Below are 21,107 nucleotides of genomic sequence, written 5' to 3' on the forward strand. Positions count from 1 at the left end.
TATTCCAGAGCTCGTTACCATGCAAACCTTTTTTCCCATGATATACGTCTTAAATTTAGGCTGCTAGAACAGATGTATGTTGCTACAAGATTGGAATCACTACAGACGATTTATTATCATCTTGAACTTGCGATTCGTTACAGTGTATCTTTCTACACCACGATAACTGATTATTTCAATGTGTCAAAACTTTAATTTTTTCTCTCTGGTCTACCCAGGACTTGACATTGTAAGAGCATCGTGTTCCCACGGTTTTTGTTGGAGTCCGAGTTGCTACTTTGTGTCTGTATCCTTGAACTAACTTGTACGTGTTATTTCCGTTATCTCGTGTTCTTCGTTGTGTGTTTTATTTCACTGTCTGGTCTTTATTCCGAGTTTTTTTTTGTTTTTTGTTTTTGTTTTTGTTTTTTTGTTTTCTTGATTATTCTTTCCCTGTCTAGTCGTCAGGCTATGATGATTTTCTTTTGTGTACTGTTCGAATCCTGATTACCTTCCTTTTCCTTTTACATAAACAGATAAAAATATAGGATTGCATACTTGCCATAAACCTTTGTATTACTTCATTGATGACTGTAATTTTGGAAATATTGATTTATAGCTTCCCTTTGTATCAAAATGTAAATTTGAAAGTCATTATTAGATAGGATCTCTGTGCACGTCACCATGCAATTTAGGAAACTTATTTAGTTTGTTATCAGTGAACTGATCCGTTGCGTTCTATGATACAGGTCGTAAACATCAATCTTTTCAGTACTGAGCAATTGATCTTTTTTAAAATAAAACATCAATGTGAATTTGAGACATATAATTTGATTGATGTAAATGTTATTTGGAAACATCGTGCTATCGTGTAAAAGCATTAAGAGAGAGATATGAGTTATATTTCTCTTGAAATCTTAGTATTCGTATTGGTACGAACTCCACTGATTTTTCTCAAAATGTCCAGCTTTATTGCTTTTGTGATATTGAGTTCAAGATAAATTTTTGGCGGTTAAAAAAAACCAATAAAACTGTTCGATAGTTTTAAGATGAACTTGCATTACCTTAATATAATTTTGTCAATTTTGGATATTTTTCCACAATTTTCAAATGAAAAAAGTGCATAGTGTTTGACAACTCGCGTAACTACATTATTGTTGCTTGATTATTACAGAATAATACTCACTTGTAATATAAAGAGTGCCGTTGGTGAATCTGGTCATGCTTCCCTTTCCGTAGACACTGATGTCTCCAATTTTGTGTAAAAGTTCATATTTCTAATGCGTTTGTTTTGTTTTGTTTTTTTTTAATTTGTTTTTTTTTTTTTTTTTGTTTTTGTTTTTTTTTTTTTTTTTGGTTTTATTTTGTTTTTGTTTTTGTTTTTGTTTTTGTGACTTCTTCTTTTCATTATCCCCAGTCTGTATGTGTAATATATATTTTTTCGGTTCTCTGCATTGTGTGTGTATAGATCATCATTTTGTCATTGAATTACTTCAAACTACCAGCTGAATTTTCAATAATTCTAGATCTGATGTCAATAGAATAATTTATAACCAATTTTTAAATTGATTGTGTTAGTATACACACTTTCAATACCACCGAGCAGCACAAATTTGTCGAGTTTTTGTTTATTGATTTGTTTAATGTTATGATGTTTTGAAAAGGATGTGTCATTTTCTTTTCAAGTGGCACTGACTCTAAAGGTTGATTAATTGATTGCTGTCTATCGCCAAAGCATATTTTTATTTCCCGGACAAGTAACATTAAATGAAAGATAAAATTATCATGATATGATGATGAAGTGAAACATTGGATAGAACACTAAGGTAATTAGGTCGACGAGTTTCTTGTGTTTTTTTTTTTTTTTTTTTTTTGTTTGTTTAGTTCTTTCTTTTTTTTTTAGATTTGAAAGGGTGGGTAAGGTTGAGCAATTTGGCCCATGTAAAGAACACGAGGCACCTTCTTCTGTCAAATACAACAGGATGGTTCGTTAACGTGCTAGAAACGTTGCATTTTTTTGAAACGGTGAAATATGGATTGCGATCATTTCTTTCATATTATGTCCTGACAACCCCAATATGTAGCATACATGCAACCACTTGGGGCAGACAACCTGGTTGCTCTGTTGGCTTAGCGCCCTCTCCCCCGCCATGATTCTGATTCCCATTAAGTCTCCTTTTACGACATGGTTAGAGCTGCTGTGAGCTTATCCTTTTGACACCCGGACTGGCATAGGGCCTGACAATCAATTTTTGACTGGAAATACCATGGCGAAAATTGTCTATGCTTTTTTGTAAAACAAACTGCATTTCATAGTTGACCTCCGATATCATACAATGTCCTAAAAGAATTTGATTCTGCTGTTGATAGTGTAAAGGTGTATAGCAATATAACAATTCAAATTTATTATTTAACAAACACTGCTTTGAAATCTAAATTTAAAACAAATTAAATTGCTGATTTTCCTTGTTTGTATAGCTCATGTTATCCAGTCTACTTCTGCTGATAACAACGCGCTGAATAAGAAATATGACTCCATGTAAGATAATTGAAACTAGATTATTGCGTGGTGGGGAAGGACGACCTGACCCTAAACAGACAAGTCCTGAATTGTACAGTATGATAAGCTTAGCCAATCGCGTTCTTGTCCATTAATTTCGTGTCGTTCAACAAGGAAGTTTGTTATTATCACCAATGTTTTTTTCAGATAAATCACGTTCGCTGTCATTACTGCACGGACTAGTTCTAACAATTGACACTTTGCAGAGTACTGTACTAAACAGACACATGATGCACCATGTCAACTCCTTCTTTTGACATATTTCAATAATTTAGTTCAAAGCTCTGATCAATCGGTCAATATTGTTTTAAAAAAAAGACAAATTTTAAACTTGACTGAAAGTTTGTCATAATACCGCACAATAATTACCGCTTGTACAACCTTTACAACATACCGAAATTTACAACAATAATTAGAATTAGAAAAAAGTACAAAAGTGTTCTCACAAATTTGTGCTTCAGTCAAATTCGTTGGTTTAAATCATATAATTCGCGGAAGAAGGAATAAATACATATTGCGATTGATAACTCCAGTACCAGAAAGTGAAGTAACTACAGAACTATTTATATCAGCTGATTTTTTTTTTATTTTATGTTCTTACACCGATCACCTGAACGTTTCGACCTTATTCTGAATACCGAAACTTCATAAAAAGCCGTTTAAATCAAGTTTTAATATATATCATAGCATATGTTTTAATACTTATATTATATAATTTGTTTGGCTCAATTGTGTAAATGTTTTGGAATGTTAACAGATTATTGGGATATTAATTTAAACGATTCTGTTTATAGTTTACCCTTTATACAACTTATTAAAATAATATGTCCATTTGAAGAATTGTTATCGTTCTGTTACCTTAGATTTCATTACTTTTGTTTTGGAGCCTTTCTGAGATTACTTGAAGGTGCGTTTACACTTTTTGAAAACCTTTTGGTGACCTTTGAATGTATTTACTATTTTGCTTGTAGGCTATACGCTAGTAAATTTGTAACGTTTCACGATATCTTTTTTATATATATATTAAAAAGGCATAATGATTTGTAAGAAATTCTAACCCGGTCCATTCTTTGGGATGTAGCAAGATAGTTGCTGGTTACTCAACGAATACGAAGCCATACAACAGATATATCAAAGGTTATTTGCCTAACCATGGTCCCAATAAATTCCCGACAGTCGACACAAACATAAGTTAAATGTCAATTAGGTAATGATTACCCGAATCAGTCAAAGATTCAAATACAAAAAAACTTTATTGCAAATTTATTAGCTACATTTGTAAGACCATGATTACCACTCAATTTTACATAATCGTTAAATATATGAAAAGGTAATATTGGAGAAGAGACGCTTAACGTAACGTTTATAATACAACTTTGCCACATATCTAGTTACACATACAAAACACAAACAAAACAAAAAACAAAAAAAAAAACAAAAAAACAAAAGAACAAAAAAAACAAAACAAAATCACACAAAGCAAATACAAGAAGCAAACTAGATTTTAGGCTCACAGTAGGAGGCGACAACAAGTGATCTCGCAATTGTGTGTGTGTGTGTGTGTGTGTGTTTGAGATTCGTAGTTATTACCACCCCCCCTTTTCAGAGGACGAGTATACTAATCTCAGTCATTCAATAACACAATTTTCCTTACAAAATTCTTAGCTGCTGTAAATCACAGGCTGTCAATATTTGTGCAAAGCTTTATTTGAATATTCTGTATCGTGGGATGTATTTTCGTACTTAAAATTGCTAGTTGTGATTACTCAAAACTTCTTTGTACCGTGGTAAGATATATTTTTGCCATCCTTTCCATAGCAACTGTAAATCACAGGCTGCTGTTATTTTATACAAAGCTTTCTGTGTATATACTCTATCAAAGGATTCGTTTTTTACTCATATGACATCTACTTGTAGTTTGCTGACGAAACTTAAATTGTCTCTATACAGTGGTAAGATGGACATTTTTTCATATTTTTATCGACTACTGTTAATACAGGCTGCTGATATAATGTATTAAGCGTCGTATAAGTATCCTAGGATGTGTCTTGTACTTCCTGACAACTACTTTCTGTTTGCTAAACGAAACTTTACTTGTTTGTCTTATGCAGAGGTAATACACATAAATTCTGTGCTATTCTTCACGGTACTGTTAGCCACAGATTCTGAAAATATTGTTTTAAGCTTCCAATATGAATGATGCATCGTAAAGGATAGTTGCGTATTGTCGAATTTTCCTTTAATAATGGTAATATACGATAAGTTTGCCACATTTGTTCTCGGCTACAAATAATCACAGGTTGCTATTAATTTATACATGGCCTTATATTGGTTTACTCTAACCAACATGTACCTTGGATGTGTTGGTCGATTCATATGACATCTACTTCCTGGAGCCGAAATAATTTGAAATGTCAATAAACAGTGGTAATTAGCACAGCTTTCTCTTCTACTATCGATCACAGGTTACTGCTACATTATAATAAATTCCTTATAGATATGTTGTATATAACATACTCTTTTGTCCTACTAAGAAATCTTCCTTTTTGTAAAAAAAAGGCTTTTATATCGCGATAGAAACCGGAGATATCACTACTGATATGTTGCTCACAGATTTCCTTTTTTTTATTAAATTTTTGTAACTATCCTAATTTCCAAGGTTACATGAAAGTAGTGTATCCAACAACTGAATACCAAAATGTAAATTACATAAGATGGACAGAGGGCTACATCTCCATCCGAAAGTTGAACATTTATTATAGGAAAATTTTATTCATTAATTTTTCGCGTATCTTAGTTACTGATTTATCATTCCAAATACTGAAATACAAGACAAAAAATCGGCAATGTTGCTAATTTGAACGATCAATCAAGGGAACTAATGCTATATCGGTAATTGAAGAATATAATTTCAATCACAAATGAATAGAGCTTGTTAGTGATTAAACAATGATTTGCACAATCCTGTTAGATAAGTACTGGCTATAGTAAAATTGCAATATACAGGTCCGCTTGTTAAGAAATAAATTATTTTCTTATTAACCATGAGACCAACCACTGTCGTTTTTTTTTCCTTGAACTGTTAAGCATTTAGGGTTTGACGAGTTATTTTTATTCAGTAATACGTAAACAATCTTAAAATTCAGAGAACAAAAAAATAAAATAAAATAAAATAAAACATTCAACGAAAACGCACCTGAGTATTAATAAGCAAATTGATACTCACTAAAACATCGAAGGTAACGAAATGGCTGATAATGCAGTTAGACAATGCCACACTATTCAATGCGTGCATGTCTTGGTATGAAGGCAAACAATCATTCCCGAATGAAGTTTATAATAATAAAAATCTAAGACAAAGACAAATTATAATACACTGGTAGCATTAAGTAAGAAAATTTTGGATGTGGAATAGAATAAACTCTGTTGGTTTAGCCCGAAACCGCCAATCAAGCAACTTATATTCAATTGAACGAAACAGCGAGAACCTGCACCAGAAGCTGAGTTAAACCAAATTTCTAATAAGCGTTATGTACCATTAAATACAAAAGACCCTACAATAAGTGGTTCCTATTACAATAAAATTTGGTTTTTCTTAAGTTTCACACAGTACAGGAAAGGTTGAACAAATTTTCCAATTTCACAATGAATTTTGTATTGATGCAAATAAAAATAACTGAAAGCATATGTATAGAACTGCGTCAGAGTTGTATAGCTTTCGATTGGAAACAATGAGATAATTGTTGTACAGAAAAAAAAGGACGGGAAATCTGTGTTTCTGGTCTTTGTGGCAGGATTACATTCTTTTGATAACCGCTATAACCTTAGTTCCCTTGATTACTCTTTCGATACTCCTATTCCAATAACTGTTCAATAGATTTTTTTTTGCGGACATGTATCTTCAAGTGTTTTAGGGTGTGGTGTCAAATCAATATCGAATTAAATAAATCAATTGATTGCTAATATAGGTTTGTTTACACTAGTTGGTGTTTAAATAAAAAAAAACGTATAATGGGTTGAACGCCTCAAATAGAAATATGGACTTAGTTCTAAAGGCTTAGGTTATAATCATTTTTCATATCGAAAGCTAGGTTCTTAATGGTTAAGCTTGCTAGATTTTTCGGAATGTTGACTTGTACAGAGGGAAGTTCAATAACGGTTACATTTTCAGCTCTAGATCTACTCCTAGCTACAGATAAAAAAAAATAATTGTTTAAAGCTTCATGTATTCGTTTTGACTTTATGTCTAAATCCAGACATTGCCACTGCATGTATTAGTCACGTCTTACTGCAACGGCTAAGTAAGAGTACATACAGCGTGCGGTTATGGAACGAGCAAGCTATTGAGTCCATTATATTTGTAAACAAGACCTGATATTAAAAACTTATTTAATTGATTAATTTTGTTATTGGTAACTAATTTACTAAATCAGTGTTTTGTGAAAACCTCAGCCAAATACTCCCTGGCCTGCTAGAGTGATCAAATCTTTGTGAATGTCCTTCAGTTTGTCGTTGGCTGAAACAGATAGTTATTTATCACTTAAGTTGGAGACAAATTATTCTTATTCAACAATTTACATTGACATGGAAATAATATTAAAACAAAAACCCACACAGAAAATGCTGTGAGCTACAATGTAGTGCATCATTTTGCATTATACATGATTGGATTATACCTCCGTAATTGTCTGACGCTGGCTTGAAAAATTACGAAATAACTATTCAAATAAATCCGATGTGGTAAATAACGAATTAAATATGTTATTTTTTATACTGAAAAAGTACACCCAAACGAAAGATGAAAATAATGACCAGTAGTACTTCAGTCGAAATACTTTGTAACAAACAAATGTAGCACAATGTCTTTGATATCAAGGTTCTGTAAATCTTTATAAAATATTTTATTAAAGGAAAAACATGTCTCTGGAAGCTACAATCAATACTAACGTAAACAATGCTTTGCAATTTCTGTATAACCATTGCAACAAACTAGCTGGTCATCTGGGCATGTTGTAGGAATTTCTCTGTAAGTGTACGTCACCTTGTACTGGGGACTTGTTCTGTTAATGTAACGTAGAACTGTATTATATTAGATTAAAAATGTATATGAAATAATGCATTGCTCATATAGAGTTTAAATGATAAAATAAAACCTTATCAACAATCGATCAATATATATATATATATATATATATATATATACAACGTCTCAGAATGTGACGACGCTATTCGCTACACTGCTCCATCGGATCAAATTGATTCAGGGAAGATATGTAAACATATAGAAAGGTCTGAAAAATTCCCAACGATGTTAGAACTGTCAAATTTGCGATGCAAATTTTTGGTCGTTCCCTCCGCGGGACTCGAACTCGTACCTCTGTGACATCTATGGCAACACCGCCTGCACAAAGGCCAGCGCCCTAGACCACTCAGCCAGCTAGGATATATATATATATATATATATATATATATATATATATATATATATATATATATATATATATATAAAGAAAATGTAAGGACACCACCGAATAAGCATATGATTTACATGGCAAGCATTATTGTAAGGTATTTTGAATAAACACTGAATACCTCTTTTTGTTCCTAAATTACGGAAAAGGAAAATTATATAATATCTTGAATGGAATTCAGTTTCGACGTTCCTTTCCTTGTCTTTTATATATTCAAAGATTGATAAAGGAAAATAGATATTTTAATTCGATATTATTCTCTGAATTATTTTTATTTAATAGTAATAATTTGAGTACAAATTCTTTTCAAACCGAATTTAAAAAAAAATCCATTCTCGCTAGGAAATTCTCTGCTCCTTTATATATTAGAAATGACAAGTTTGCACCACTACGGGACGTTTATTACATGCATAATCCTTCTTTTGCTGAAGGCAGTATTGTTCTTATCATCAGAATTGTTTGTATATATATTGTATATATATATTGCCAACAAGTGGGACTGTTTAAATTATTATAGACAACTCCTAAAAGTACTGTAAAAACAAATGCAAAAAAGAAAAATGATCCGTGTACGCCACTGTCTTTAGCTGTCTATGAACTCGTAGATCGTTACGGCGTATCCATCAACACCATGAAAAATGATTTATTCAACGGGTCATATTTTTCCTTTCCTCGTTTGTCTACCCCGGACTTGACTTTTTATGAGCAACTCGGCGAGTGTTTCTAGAAAAGCAGAGGACGCTTAGCCTACCGGTGCACCTGGTCCATGCTCCCAGTTTTTAGTGGAGTCCGAGTTGCTCATTTACTTTTGTTACTTTGTATGTATGATTTTAGTTGCTTTATGTTATTTGTTGTGTATGTGTGTTTTCCATGTCTGGTCTTTGTCCCTGGATTACATTCTTTTGATTACCGCTATAACCTCGGTTCTCTTGATTACTCTGTCTATACTTGTGCAAAATATAGTTTAACTGTGATTATTTATTAATATAAGATTCTATAGACTTACGAGTATGATGTGTGGTGCCTTGCACACCGTGAAAGCCACAGAAATCCACAGCTCGTATAACTTTTACGATCATGACTAGATTTTGTATAGTACAATTGGGAGGTAGTTGAGGCAACCGTTTTGACGGGGTTTATTTTACAACACCAATTGTCCCTATAAAAAAACAACAACAAATCATAAAGTCAAAGATGATCAGAACACGTTAACATTTGTTTCACCGGTTATTCCATAATACAATATGTATATTAAACATTAATTATGAAAAAACAATAATGACAGGAAAATAATCGAAATCTAAATAACTTGACTAGATGGATTGTAATCGGTAAAAATTACAGAGAAAATTCCATAATGCAATTCATTGAAATTTGAAAGTGCTAATGTAGAACTGAATCATTTCATTTTTGTTTATTTTTTTTTTCATATTGTGTTCTTTTTGGTTTAGTTAAATCATTAATTTGCTGATTCGTTATAAAATAGAACTTACTCGTTTTGATTGGAAACGTGGGCATCTCTGTTTCGTCTGATAAATTCTTGCACGTTCGCGGTCAGTTTTTCAACAGCAATGTTCCCTAAGTTGCGTTTTTGCAATGGTGTTAGACAATCAAGTTCGTTTGACGAGATAGAAAGTCCAAACAACACAGAAAGCACATACAGAGACAACATTATCGCCGTATACATTTACAACTATGAGCTTTCGATGACAAACATGTCGCCTTATCAGATTTCCAGATAAAGTTTTAACTGTCAAAGTGAAATATACCAAATCAAGAAATAGTTTGAATTTAAAGATGCACAAATCATTAGCCTCTGCCTGGTTTTAAGGCAGTGTTGTACTTAAAAATGTTTTTTTTTTTTTTTTTTGTTAATATGAAGGCATAAAGATTCGAACAATTTGTCGTTAAAAATGCACCATTTACAAAAAAAAAAATCCGACATTATTAACACAGATTTCGTATGTTTAAATGTCCGTCATCTTCCTTGTTAATACAATTAGTATGGCTTATAAATCGTCTTGTTAGTAGTAAATTAGTAATGACCATAATCGCAATCCAGTAAAGTCAAATTCCTCTGATCTTCGTGTAGAGATAAAATTCTATTTTACACGATTTTGCAATATATACCAGCGGTATGACCCTCTATGTCATTTGCAAATAAAAAAAAAAATTCTAACGACTGTAAAAATAACACAATGCGACGTACATATAGCAGCTCAGAACTTTTGTAACATTGAACGCCACGATAAAAGAACTTCATATTGAAGACTTATCTATGAAAAGATTAAACAATTTCTTAAATGCCGTCGAGGACTATGCAAGAAAATGGATAAAACGAAAACAAAAAGACATTGATTCTCTGTCAGACTGGTGAAAGGCCATGATCCCATCGGTTAGGCAAAAATCAATCGATTTTGCAATTTGCGGCAATTTTGCTAGGATGCTTGGACATTATTTACCATGTAACATGGAGGAGTGACAAACTCCAGGCCCTACATCCCAACCCCTTGATCTGCTGTGTAAGCAGTCAACTTTGTTAGTAGTCCCATACATACATGTACATGTATGTTTAATTTTTTTCTGGAACTATAGCTCCAAATAAGGATTCTATCAATTCTGTCAAAATTTTATCAATACTGTGTATATACCATACATGTACAAAAGGTATGTACTGTGGTTCTTTAGTTTTCAGACAGGCTTTCAGTGTTCATTAAAGCACTTATTAATCTTCAACTAAAGTCTAGTAAAAACCCTCAACAAATATTACCTTATATTTCAAAGCTGTATTTGTACCTGATTCTTTGTGGATAATTGTTTCTCCTTTCAGGATTTTCATAAAACACAGACTTTAAAGACATTGATGTAAAGAACCAGAAACCATGCAGAGGTGAAGAGAGCTCACTCCAGGTTTTTCTTGTAAATTTTACTTCCTGCTGTTTGTTAAACTGTTCATTGAACATTTTAAATATAATATTATTTTTTAGAAATTAATCTTCAGTTCATTTGAAAACCAAAGGTACAAAATGTACATGTAAATGTAAATTTATACAAGCTTTAAGTAATCACTTGCAACAAAGTTAATATTCATATTTAAAAGTATGTCACAAATACTGAGAATCTTTTTTTAATTGTTTTTTATTCATTTTTTTTTTTATTTTTATAAGCCCCTCTCATAAGGCCAGGTGTATTATGATATACATGCACCAGTGTCCGTTTGGCAGTCGCTCACACTTCGATCAATAAGTAAAGAATGCTTTCACCAATTTTTGAGAATCTTTGATGAATTCTTTCTTTTGATTGATGTGACCTGGTTTGAAATAATATCTAATTTCTAGTTAGATTTAATTGGGATTTTATTCATTCAAAAATTGGACAATTTTCTGTAAGTCTTTAAACCTGTTCTGTAATCAAATGAAACTTTAGTGAATAGTTTCTTTACATTGATGAAAGCTCTGTGGGGATTTGTGATTTTAAAACTTCGAGTAATTGGCCTTAATAAACAAAAGGCCATCAGGAGCCTAAATCACTCATCTGGTTGATTTTTTGGATTTCATGCGCAAACGACAAACAAGGAGTTGCCCATCAATTTAACTCAAAGAAAACTTTGTTAGGACTTATTATAAGGATCATTTCAGCAACTGAAAGTTTCTTTCTTTCTATCAGTATTTTAGGATATTGGCGGAAATCTGTATAATAGAATAAAAATGTCGTTTTTCACCTTTCAAAGGCAACACCTCTTACATGGAGTTGTCTGACAATTTTGATCCCTTGTAACTTCTGGAGGTCTTATTATAAGGATCATTTCAGCAATTGAAAAAAAATTGGCTTAACCTAACGGTTTTAAAGATTTACGAGACAAACTACTGACTGACCCCTTTGTTCTGTTTTTAGTAACAGCAACCATGTTTTTCCACAAATCAAAAATCCCTACATCAGTTCTATGCAAAATACCTGAAGAAACATTCATACCAAATTAGGTTCCAATTGGTCTGGTAGTTTCAGAGGAGAATATTTTTGAAAGAATAACATTAAAAATAGCCAATAAAAACATTGAAAAGGGGCAATAATTCCAACGGCTTTACAGACATTTGACCACCGAAAGATGTCATCACAATGAACACCATTACACTACATGTATGTCAGAATTTGGCTAAACCAAATGATTTTGGAGATATATGCAAAAAAACTACTGTCTGATCCAAGTGTTGTATTTGTAGTAATGGCAGCCATGTTTTTGACGTATCGATAATCCTCATATCAATTCTATGCAGGATACCTGAAAGAACATTCATTTTAACTTTCTGTTTATTGGGGCTTTGAAATTTAAGTTTATATATTAACATGCACTATTTTCATTGCAAAAATCTTGTCTCCCTTTATCAGAATTATTACTTCAACTCGGTATTATAGTAAGCATGTTTTTTTTAGCAATTGTCGGGTTTCACATGGAGTGGGAATAAGGAATGAATCAGGATATACTTTACATCCTTTAAAATGTACATGTTATCCTTTAAACATTAATTATGCTGTTTTTCACAAGACAGCTGGCGTATCATGCGCTTGTGGAGCAGCTGTTAATTCCGTTTTTAGTTATGAGACTTTTTTTCATAAAAAATGGTGAGGGCAATTTATCATATTTGCCCGAAAAGTTGAAAAGTAATTTTCTCAGGTTATTAGCGAAAGCTCAGTTTTGATTTTTACTTGTTTGGATTTTACATTTTCGAATAATGGGACTAGAGTCACTGGATACATTCAAACATTGGTCAATTTTCTCATTTAGGACTTTTAACTAAAACAAAATTCCACCAAATGCCATGACATTGTGAATTGTTTGTTTCTTTTGATCTAGGATTTTTTTTTATTTTATGTTCCCCGTAGCCAAATGGAAGGAGACATAAAACTGCTGGTGTACATCCGTCCATGTGTGCATGCCCCCATCCAGTCCTTCTAATGAATACAACTTCTTGGATACATTCTTAATTTTGTAGGGTGTTAAACTTAATTCATTGGTGCGATCAGTCACGGCCATAACTTTGTCTTTGTAAGAGGTCTCACTAACCACGAATTCCCAGGATAAATGACACCTTTAAGTTGCATACCATTGCAAAGCTTGGAAATTAAGCAATTTAAAATCATTATTCTAATTGTACTAATACAGTAGAAATTCTTCGCAAAATTCACATGAATAAAATATACTGCAATCAACATTTTTACCTTTTCTGCTAACTGACAGCATGGAGGCAAATTACTCACACATGTAAACAATATTTACAATATTCATATACTTTTGTAGTAAATTACGAATATGATTTTAAAGTACCGGTACATGTACACAATTTGAGGTACATTTTGAATATTTTTATCAGAATATACATAAAGAATGCACTTGCAATGCATATTTCTAGGTTCAGTGTGTTTTCGGTACTACAAAGGGGGTGGCCATTTGACACGGAAGTGGTTAGTAAGACCTTAATTTGTTAAAACCTGCTATTTATTTTTCATTCCTTCCTAAACTGCTTAAGGATTTTAGATTAAATTTTACTGGGAGTTTGGTATTATATGTTAATGTACATGAAGGAATATAACATTAACTGTTGGAGGACTCCAAAAGGGAGAAAACCCAACAAGTGTTTTACTTTTGTCCATTTGATATGAAGGGAATTTGTTCACAGTATTTCTAGTGTATAATGGTCTAATATTCTTTAAATTCTAATTTTACTAAATCTGATGATATTCTCAGTTCTAATAATAATAACATATTGTCCCATGTTTAATGAACTGTATACCAGTAACCACTAGATATTTTTGTTTTTGCAGGCACTGAAACCGATATGTTTGTAATTGATTGCAGTCGATTCTGGTAAATCATTATGGGAAAATTCATATGTCCAGGATTTTTTGCAAGCTATTTACCTGTGCAGTTATTACTAAGAAAGTCTGAAAGATTTCGCTGCTTTATAAAAAAAGATGGTAAAACAAAAGGATATAAAACCAAGTTTTACTAAATGTTCGGTTTAACCACGGAAGACCAGTCACAGATGAAGTCCCATCAAATTGTTTCTCAAATAGATTGAACAGTGTGGTTTATATTCACCAGACACCTGTGATTTTAAGCTGCAATACAATAAGTTTACCGTATGTATACAGCCTGTCTTGGTTATTACGTGTGAATCATATAATGAAGTTGGTTTTTACCATGCAAGTATCAAATATTGTAAACTCAGAAAATGTTCAATTTCATCAATGTTACAGTAATGTATATATTGTGATTCACTGTTCTTCAATAGTGACCGAGTGTCTGGGTAAACATTGTACATATAAAGCAATCATTTTTGTTGCTCAATTATGCTGAGATTTTATCTATTCATTTATTTTTTTTAACGTCAGCCTTGTTTGCAAGACATTAATGTATGTATGTCTGTTAATTGAAAACTTTACTAATCAAGAAATGTTTGCACCATTTATTGTTGTTAATACTAGAACAGTTAACATAATGAATGTCTACTTTCATTTTTTCCGACTCATAATATTTGAGACCTTGTTATATGTATCTTTTGATGTAAACTTTTGATATTATGCATATGGATAGATCACCTAAAGACGGTGTGCCCCTTACCATGGATATTGGCATATGAACTTGAACTTTGACCTCAAGGTCAAATTCCTGTTTATTTGTGACAAACTTCTGTCCACGCTGTAACTTTTTTGTCTTTCGTTGTGGGCTTTTGATATTTGGCATGTGGGTAGATCAAATGAAGATGATGTGTTGTGTAACATGTACAAGTATAATTTCATCAGACCTTGAACTTTGACCCCAAGATCAAATTCCTGGTTTTTTTCAGTGACAAACTCGTGTCCGGGCTGTAATTGTTTGTCTTTTCATGTGGGCTCTTGATATTTGGCATGGATTGATTGCCTAAAGATAATGTATCATGTTACATTGATAGTGGTTTATGACCTTGAATTTTAACCTGTTTTCTTTTCGTTTACAAATCCTTGTCTAGACTATAACTTTTTTGTCTATTAATGTTGGTTATATTGATAATTGGCATGTTGGTATAATGTTTTTGACCCGTCAATTAGTGCATCTTCAAATATTTAGACTTATTTTAAACACTTGAAGATATTGACATGAATGTTGGTATATAAGTTCACAATGATGAGTTACAGGTTTAGGTTAACTTTAATTCTGCTCCAATGATTTTTACCAAAATTACAGGCCTTGAACGTAGCAAAATCCACAGAAATATAAGTTTCTAGACATTTTCCAAACCCTTGCAGATTTTGACATGATTTGTTGGTATATAAGTTCTCCATGATACTTAACAGGCCAAGTTTACGTTTGGTTTCGCTCCGATGATTTTTATCAAAATTACGGTCTTGAACTTAGCTAAATTCACAGAAATAACCGTTTTTGGACCTTTTTTCTAAACGCTATCAGACATGATTTTAGGTATATAAGTTCATCATGATAAGTTACAGGTCATGTGTATGTTTTGTTCCGCTACGTTAATATTTACTTTGGATTAATTAAAACTCAAATAAATCATAGTCTGGAGTTTGAAACTACCATTCTGAGTAACAGAATTTACGGTAGCTAGACGAAAAAGAAATAATCATTTTCAAAATTCTTTTAAATCTTATTTTGTAGCAATATTTTCTAATGCCTTAAAAACACTCCGATTCCTTTTTTATCGGGTCCTTCTACATCATGTACATGCATTTCTCTTACGAACAAATTATTGGAGTATACAACATGGGGACGCATGAAGAATGTGTGCGTGCTCACTAAGGTTCTTTAATTGCCATGGCAGGTCTCATAGAGATGGATTCTATCTCAGTGATTCCTAGTTTCCCCATTGAAATTAGCATTAGAAAGGGGAGGTTACTCTGTTCAATTAGCTGAACTAGCAATACACTTGGATACAAAAACCAATAACTATGCCTTTATATCTGATAGATATAATGTGAGGAGAGTAGATTTTTAGTGGTTAATTAGAGGATTATTTAAAAACGAGTTTTCATATCTTCTATCAAATAACAACCAACATGTATATTTAGTACCTTATTAGTGAACAATGTGTCCATATTATCTTTCGAAATGACTTTTCAAATTCTTCCCATAATTTGAATCTTACCTTTTTCAATTGTTCATTTTCCTATATATTAGATGTCGGGAGTTTGCCAAAATACGACATGTTTATGACGGTTCTATTGACAAATCTGTTCTCTGCTAAAAACCTTATCAAAGAGGGATAATTCAATTCAAATAGTTACAATACAGTGTCTGACAAAAACGGCACTGATACGCTGGTATGCATTTACTTTGTTATGAAAAGAAATTTTCAGGTGTAAATACTATCATAATTTGTTTTCAAAGGTCCAAGACACGACTTAATTTTAAGCTTTAGTAACCACTGAAAGTGACAAATGTTCTGGCACTGGTTTGTGCTTAGAATCATTGCGTGTCTCTATGCTAAACAATGTTAATATTTTTACCAAAGAGCATTTTGTAATGTAGACATTTATCGTGAAGTTTACCAATACCCAAAGAAACAATTTGTTATAAAACTTCAGTAATCATTCGAAAAATTTACAGTGAACAAAGTTTGAACGGGTAAATGCATACGTTCATCCTGTACATTTAAAGCTAATGAAAATGTTAATCTCATAGTGTAATGATCAGTGTTGGTGAATAATAATGAGGCTGTACCTATTCAGTTAATTGTTATAAACATAAGACATTTATTTTTTCTTCTTTTTGTTTATATCAACATTTACCGCAGTAAAAACGAATATTTATTCATAGTATACATCTTCTAATTTTGTTCAATTTGAAATTAGTATCTGTGTTTCGAAGTTTATTTTGAATACCGATGATTTGCAATGTCAGTAATTCCAATATTGTCATAAGAAGAGAATAATAGGAAATAGCTATAGTCAAGTTGTTCAGAAGCTCTTTCCGGGGATTGAATTATGAATATTATTATTTGTTTGCATACACTTTTTTCTTAAAGGAGGACAAATTCTCGCTAATGACGGTATCTAAAATTAATTTTACTTTTGATGCACGTCCTTCAGACATACGTTTTACTTTGATACAGCATAAGGAAACATGTATTTTCCATAAAATAAACTTTAAACTTTATATCTGATGGTCATAATCAATAATCATAAACATAATAAATGGTCCTTAAACATAACTAATGCATATTGTAAACACATGTTCCATCACAAAAACGTTACAAACAAAATTCCCCCATGTTTCAAAGACAAATCAATACCAATTATTTCATATTCCTATACTTCACCCATTGCATCCAAAATTTTCAATTATAAAAGGCTATTGCAAAACGTCGAGATTGAGAACTTCAAGGCTAAACCACCTGACTCCTCTTGCAAAACCTCTCCATTCAAATATGGTCACGTCGTTACAGGAAATTTAACCATTATCGAAAACGAATCTCTGCGTAATATACTTTCTAAAGGTCCCAAGTACCGTGAACCACACCCTATAAATTGGAATTATAACTTTAAAGTTCTTATGGATGCCGTTGAGGACTATGCAAATAAATGGATAAAACCGGATTCTCAGTCAGAGTGGTTAAAGGCCGTGAGGTCTTTAGATTTGAAACGAATGAAAGTTTTAAGTTGGTCAATGAATGACAAGGCTACATCAATTTTCATAGACCCCGATGTAGCAAAAACATTGTCTACTATACATGACAAATACGTTGTCGTACCAGCAGACAAAGCCCAAAACAACATTGTTTTTGTCTGCAAAACGTTTTACATCCAATGTTTATTATCAGAGGTAGACATAAATAATAAATAATAGCAGTGATAAGACCGATACTGCTACCACTCTCTCTAAAGAAGAGATTGTGGAAAACCATAAATCTGTGCTATCCTCTTTCGGTCTTTCTACCAATGACGATAATTGTGATTTACCGTCTATGTACTGGATTCCTAAAATACACAAGAATCCATACAAACAACGTTTCATAGCTGGATCTGCAAAATATACCACCAAACCTCTTTCAAAATTTTTAACTTCTATACTTACAACTGTCAAAGAAGGTCTGCAGTCCTACCACAACACCTGTTACTCCCGTTGTGGTATCAATTCAATGTGGATCCTCAACAATTCGAAAGATCTTTTGGAGACAATCAGTTCAAGACTATTATCTGAATATAATAACATTAAAACCTATGATTTTTCAACACTGCATACTTCTATTCCCAATACTCAGTTAAAATCCCGACTTAAAAACATTATACATCGTTGTTTTTCCAAAAAAGATGGTACACCTAGATACAAATATATAGTTCTTGGTAGATATTCCTCATACTTTGTAAGAAATAATTCCCAATCATCTTCCAAATATACAAAGAAGATGTTTACAAAATGCTGGAATTTTTAATCGACAACATATTTGTCCAGTGTGGTGCACATGTTTTTCAACAAACGGTCGGCATTCCAATGGGAACAAATTGTGCTCCTTTGCTTGCTGACCTATTCCGTCACTTTTTTTAGGCTGACTCTATAGCTCATCTGATCAGACAGAAAGGATATCGTTTGGCTAGATCCTTCCATCTCACTTTCCGCTATATAGATGACTTATTATCTTTAAACAATCCTAATTTCGGGGATTTGATACATCGCATCTACCTAAAGAACTTGAGATAAAGGATACTACAGACACTGTGAAGTCAGCCTCATATCTTGACCAACACTTAGAATTCAATGGTAAAGGAAAACTATCGACCAAACTTTACGAGAAACATGATTTTCATTCAGAATTGTCAACTTTCCTTTCATCTGTGGCAACATCCCTTCGGCACCTGCGTATGGAGTGTTCATATCACATCTAATACAATATGCCAGAGCTTGCCGAAACTACGCAGACTTTTTGTATCGCGCTAAAAATCTAACAAATAGGCTTCTGGAAAAGGGTTATGTTGCTACAAGATTAAAATCATCGATAAAGAAGTTTTATGGTCGTCATCATGAACTCGTGGATCGTTATGGTGTATCCATCTGCACCATGAAAACTGATTTATTCAACGGGTCATAGTTTTCCTTTTCTCGTTTGTCTACTCCGGATTCTAATCCCGTGATGAACAATGCATGAGACTTTTAACCACCGGGCAGTGATAAATTTTTCGAGAGTTTTCCCGCCATTTTTTATTTCCGAGTTTTCTACAGATTTCATGACAGAAACAAATTTTCTTTCAGTCTATTCTTGATTTGAATTATTTCTCTATTCTCTATGGTAAAATAAAAATTTTATTATGTTCGCTAAAACTCGCATGATGAAATTTTAATTTTACTATCTCGACTGTAGAAATAATTTAAACCACTCACTTCTGAAGGACAATCTGTATAGCATTTCACAAATCATGATAATTTATGAAATAAGTGAATAAAAAATTGTCTTTCGATCTTACCTGATTCTGCTGTTTAAGTGTAAGTCAGGTCTTACTTAAGCTCGATAAGCTATCATTACATAATTTAACACTGTATGTGACGATGTCGCCACGAAGTGCTATTTGCATTGGTTTTATTTTACTGATATGCCATGACGTGACTGCGCATGACTTCCGCTAAATTACCTTGAATAATCCAATTACATTGTAGTTCAAGTGATATTGTGCAATCAAACTCAAGATGGGGGTGGTATTTCCAAGCCCTTAACGCAATTATAATAGTTCTAAACTAAACATTTTTTTCGTGTTTTAGCTAACACCAATCTCCAAAGTTACCATTTCTTTCGACCATGATATTTATAATATTTATAAGCCTATTAATTCTTCCCATGTCATTATATGTTGGGTTTTAATAAATGAATTCCACTGCATGTACAAAATTATGGATTTGAATATTCGCAAAAAAACATCTGTCCGGTACTTTAGCTGTCTTTAGAAAGATGCAAAAAGCATGCCGAGTAAATTATAAAGCAATCACATCAGGCAATGTTTGCTGAAATTACATTTTAAACATAACTCAAACATTTCCTTAGACGTGTGTGTAAAGGATACACAATATTCAGTGGGTTTCATTAAGTAATATATGTACCGTTCACTGAAAATGATGCATCATTGGAAGTAATACAGTATGATAGCACTAAAGATATGAATACTATGCATGTTTTCAACTTTGTATCTCATATTTTTCAATGTGACATTACGACACGTATTTGTGTTGTTAAGATAATAATTCATTGATACTGTTTTGTCATGTTTTTTTATATTATTTATTTGTTTTTCTTTTTACCTTTTTATTAAAAATAGAGCAAAATTTCAAGCACAAATGATCGATTTTTTTCCAATGAAATATACAACGAACCAAAGAACCGATCACTAATAATCTATAGACCATTTAAGCTAATGAGACAATAGTATAAAGGTTCGACTGATATATGAATGACATGAAAGTGATGCCTTCATTAATACAATATTGCTTGGAATTTGAGACAGTTATATCAGTATAAACCTGCATATAGCCACAACTCATGGTTGGAATAAGACTTGGTTTACATCTACCACTTAACGTAATGCCAGTGCCGCCATCGATAGAAATGTTTGTAGTTACTCAGAGTTTATGCATATGTTATTGACATGGTACTTGATGACTGTGATTTCAATAAATGGACACATCAAACATTGTTTTACTATTGTCGTTTTATTGTTTGGATGCAACAATCACCATAATTTGTAAGATTGCACAGTAATTTTCATCCTTGGTGTTGAATACCTGTCATCAAGTAAAGTGACTTACATTGTTAATATGAGACATTTAAATATATGAATCTAAAGATATTGACGTTTTATGATTATTTAGAACTTGCTCTTTGAAATTATGACTCATTTAATCATTTCACTCAAACATTCAATTTTCTTCCACAAGTGTGTACAACATACCAACATTCTGTCTGCACAACTGCACAAAGCACGTGGTTAGGAACAAGCTGTGTCTTTACATAGTAAATAGGTTTTTCACTGAAAAAAAGTAATCCTCATAAAGAGAAATCTTGTCCAGTTTTCAAACATACAAAAACAACAAAATATTGCAATTTTATAACAAATAAAAC

The 21,107-nt window shown here is 32.4% G+C and overlaps 1 protein-coding gene across 1 annotated transcript; it reads right to left on the reverse strand.

Annotated features, from left to right (window-relative positions):
- Positions 1 to 6,911: 6,911 nt before the first annotated feature.
- On the reverse strand, positions 6,912 to 13,196 carry LOC148600716 (uncharacterized). Its single transcript, XM_088555289.1, has 4 exons — positions 9,504 to 13,196; positions 9,017 to 9,169; positions 7,487 to 7,599; positions 6,912 to 7,055 (listed from the first exon to the last, which is right to left on the reverse strand). The coding sequence occupies exons 1-4, from the start codon at positions 9,695 to 9,697 to the stop codon at positions 6,988 to 6,990; spliced, it is 528 nt and encodes a 175-aa protein (XP_088411415.1). The 5' UTR covers positions 9,698 to 13,196; the 3' UTR covers positions 6,912 to 6,987.
- Positions 13,197 to 21,107: the final 7,911 nt, after the last annotated feature.

This window comes from Perna viridis, chromosome 12 (genome assembly GCF_037379345.1).
Source record: "Perna viridis isolate PV_CMFRI_1.1 ecotype Kerala chromosome 12, ASM3737934v1, whole genome shotgun sequence".
NCBI lineage: Eukaryota > Metazoa > Mollusca > Bivalvia > Mytilida > Mytilidae > Perna > Perna viridis.